We start from the raw sequence: 4,008 nt of genomic DNA on the forward strand, positions 1-4,008 counted from the left end.
GAAAAGAAAGAGATTAAGCTCGACCTTGAGGCACAGATCCGTGAACTGAAGGACACTCTGGAAAAATGCAAAGAAAAGTCGTCCCGCGAGATACTCCAAAAGGAAGAAGCTGAATGAAACTATCACCACCTCAAGTACCAGTTGGAAGAAGCTAATAGGAGGTTTTTAGTTTTGGAGAGTCAAGAAGGTGATGCAACGTACTTGCTCCTGAAGAATGATTGTGTGTATTGGAAAAGGTTGTATAGAGAGGCTAGGGCTTCCTTAGATGAAGATCAACAGGTCATCAAGAAACTCCAAGAGCTCTATGTTGAATGGAATGGTAAATTCCGCAACTTAGCTAGATTTGTTAACCTCAACATGTTGGAACTCCCAGAAAAACTCCAAGAAGCCAATTGGTGTATGTGTACAGAAAACACACCTCCTCAAGTTATCAATTTTGTCAAGTTTTGCAAGAAAATGGTGAAGGAACTCACCACAGATCTTGCTACGATCATAAGAGCTGAGATGGAGCTTAAGTTTACCTGTACTTGAATTTGAATTGTTGGTGTCTTTTGTATTTGAATTTGAATCATTTGCACTTGAAGTTAAATCATTTTCTATTCGAATTTGATTTTAATTAATGGAAGTTGTCATTTTGGGTCTCAATTATTATGTTTTATTCTTATTTAATATATTCTAACATTGCTGGAATAAATAATAAAGATAACTAAGAGTTTTGCACAAAATGCACCCATAACATGCATTCATGTCATTCTTCAAACAAAAAAAACTCATTGTTGTGTCTTCTACAGTTCCACACGGAGTCCTCAACACCACTACAACACTAGAGCCAACGCTCGTCAAAGAATGGCAGATCAAGAACAAGAATTGGAGAGAGTAAGCTCATAACTTGAGGACCTACGAGGAAACATGGGTCAAGTCACGGAGATACTACAAGTCATTAAGGCCAAGTTGGATACCCAAACGACAGTCGTTTCAGAAATCACCGGTCCTACGATTGAACCCCAACCTGCGAGGACAGTGCCTACCACTTGGCTAGCCTACGGTTTACCTCCCGACTTCTCACCTCCAGTTGAAGGTGCCCCTAGTTTTGTACAATCCACTCAGCAGATGGTTCCTCTACCAACTATCCATGAAACTCATCCCGTGGCCCACACGTTTGCATCACCCCTTGTCCATGCACACATGCAACCTTATTTTGAAGATCAACAACATGCTCCGGAATTTTCATATGAAGATGATGAAAGGAATGAAGACATAAGAGGAATGAAAGAGAATTTCCAGATTCTTGAGAAAAGGTTAAGGGTTATGGAAGGTGACCAAGTCTTTGGTGTTGCTGCTAGGGAGATGTGCTTAGTGCCTAGTCTTATGATTCCCGCAAAATTCAAGACCCCAGATCTCGATAAGTACGAGGGTCACTCATGCCTTAAAAGTCACCTCATTATGTACTATCGAAAAATGGTTACGCACGTAGAGGACGATAGCTTATGATACATTGCTTCCAAGACAGCTTGAGGGGTGCTCCCTCTAAGTGGTACTTAAGCCTTGATCAAAGTAGAATTCGATGTTTCCAAGACTTATCTGATGCTTTCATCCAACATTATAAGTATAACATGGATATGGCATCGGATAGGAGGCAATTGCTCAGCATGTCCCAGAAAGATAACGAGTCTTTTAAGGAATATGCACAATGATGGAGGGAAGTGGCCTTGCAAGTCGAACCACCCCTTGTTGAGAAGGAGTTAGCAGATTGGTTCATGGATACAGTAAAGCCCATGTTCTATGAAAGGATGGTGAGTAGTGTATCGGCAAGTTTCTCTGGCTTGGTTGCGGTGGGCATAAAATTCGAGCTTGGATTGAAGAATGGCAACATGATAACCACCACTGATATATCCAGTAACAATGTCAAAAAGTTTTCCAGAGGTTTTCGAAGAAAGAAAGAGGGTGAAACAAACGCAGCGTCGACCAGTCAAAGAAGGAGTCACTCATGGAAGAAGCAGCATCAACAAATTGCTCAACAACGACCAACTTATCCAGTGCAGTATATTCAACAACCGTATGTGGCAGCATTCACGCCAAATTTCAACCAATCACAAGCTCCTGTCTATCAACCTGTTCAACAAGCACCAGTATACCAGCAAGCACCTATGCCACTCGCTTATCAACATCCAAGGGCACAGGCTCCACGTCCACAAAATATTCCAAATTAAAATAGGATATAAAGAGGTAGACCTCATTTTGCTTCAATCCCTATGACGTACACTGAGTTATACCCATCGTTGTTGCATAAAGGGTTGGTAACTCCCAGGCCTTTGGGTCCTCCACCAAATTCTTTACCTCCATGGTACATTCAAGACACCCATTGTCCTTTCCATGAGGGTGCCCCTGGGCATGATTTAGAGGGATGTTATGCTTGAAGCATATTGTGCGAGAGCTGGTTGAGAAGAAGATCCTTTCATTCCGAGATGTTGGACCCAACGTGAAAATGAACCCTCTGTCGGCGCATGGTGATGTTAATTACATTGAGGATGTTTCTGATGTTTGTATAATAGAAAATGTTGAAGATGTTAAAACCACGTTGCTAGCACTCCATGCAAGATTGGTGGGAGCTAGTTTGATCGATACCTGTCACGACAACTATGAAGAATGTGTCATTTGTCCAAGAGGGTGTAAAGTGGTACAAACTGATATTCAAAACTTGATGGATCAGGGTGTTTTACAAGTCTGTGGTCCTGCAACAAATGAAGAAATTTCTGTAATTGAACCTTTTTTCAATCTACCAGAACCTGTTGAGATAATTTATCAAAGAAAAGATGTTGTTCATCCATCACCCGTGGTAGTTTGTATGCCTACCCCCTTTCCCTTCGAAAGCACCAAGGTGGTGCCTTGGAAATATGACATAATTGTGGTAGATGAAGTGGTAGAAGAAGAACCCAAAGATGTTGAAGGTGAGAAAAGCTTGGAGAATGTCGACACTAATATCACGAACATCACAGGGACAAGCAAAATGACCCGTAGTGGTCGGATTTATACTCTCGATTTCAATATAATCCCTTAAGAACCAATAAGGGAAACTACAACTGCAGTTCCTGCCCCAGAATATGGAAGGGTACAACCAGCGGTGCAATCAGATGAAGTGATTGAATTTCTGAAAATGATATAGAAAAGCGACTACAAGATAGTCGATCATTTACATCAAACACTGTCAAAAATATCTATCTTGTCCTTGCTTCTGAATTCCCAAGCTCATAGGGAGGCCCTACTGAAAGTGCTTGCTCAAGCTCATGTTACTCAGGATATAACGGTCGGCTAATTCGATGGGGTGGTCGCTAATTTCACAGCTTGCAACACTCTAAGTTTCAGCAATGAAGAGCTACCCAAGGAAGGGCATAATCACAACCGCGCCTTACATGTATCCATAAAGTGCCAAGAAGATGCTCTGGCTAGGGTCTTAGTTGACACTGGATCATTTGTCAATGTTCTACCAAAAAGGTTGCTCGCTAAATTATCTTACCAAGGGTCGGAGATGAAACCCAGTGCGCTCGTGGTAAAAGCGTTTGACGGTTCCCGAAGGACAACAGTTGGGGAGGTGGAGCTACCAATCCAAATCAGACCGCACGTATTCCCCATCAATTTCCAAGTCATGGACATAAATCCCGCTTATAGCTTCCTTTTGGGACGTCCATGGATACATGTTGTTGGGGCAGTGACTTCTACTTTGCATCAGAAAATGAAGTTTGTCATCAATGACAAGCTCGTCATTGTCTGGGGTGAAGAAGATTTTATTATTAGTCAACTCTCCTCTTTCCGTTATATCGAGGTTGATGAAGATGCCTTAGAGACTTCTTTCCAAGCACTTGAAATATCCAGTACCACACTTACGGAAGTAAAGGATCCTGTTTGAAAAGTCAGTAGTTGAAAGTGGAGGCCTTACAGGTTGGGGGCAAGTCATCAATGTCGGCGAGAAAAATGATCGTTTTGGTTTGGGGTACAAGCCTTCTGCTAAGG

The 4,008-nt window shown here is 42.0% G+C and overlaps 1 protein-coding gene across 1 annotated transcript; it reads left to right on the top strand.

Moving 5' to 3' along the window:
- The first annotated feature begins 909 nt into the window (after positions 1–909).
- Positions 910–1,491, top strand: LOC127121962 (uncharacterized). Its single transcript, XM_051052382.1, has one exon. It carries the CDS (start codon positions 910–912, stop codon positions 1,489–1,491), a length of 582 nt encoding a protein of 193 aa, XP_050908339.1.
- The last annotated feature ends 2,517 nt before the right edge of the window (positions 1,492–4,008 follow it).

Source organism: Lathyrus oleraceus, chromosome 2, assembly GCF_024323335.1.
Source record: "Lathyrus oleraceus cultivar Zhongwan6 chromosome 2, CAAS_Psat_ZW6_1.0, whole genome shotgun sequence".
NCBI lineage: Eukaryota > Viridiplantae > Streptophyta > Magnoliopsida > Fabales > Fabaceae > Lathyrus > Lathyrus oleraceus.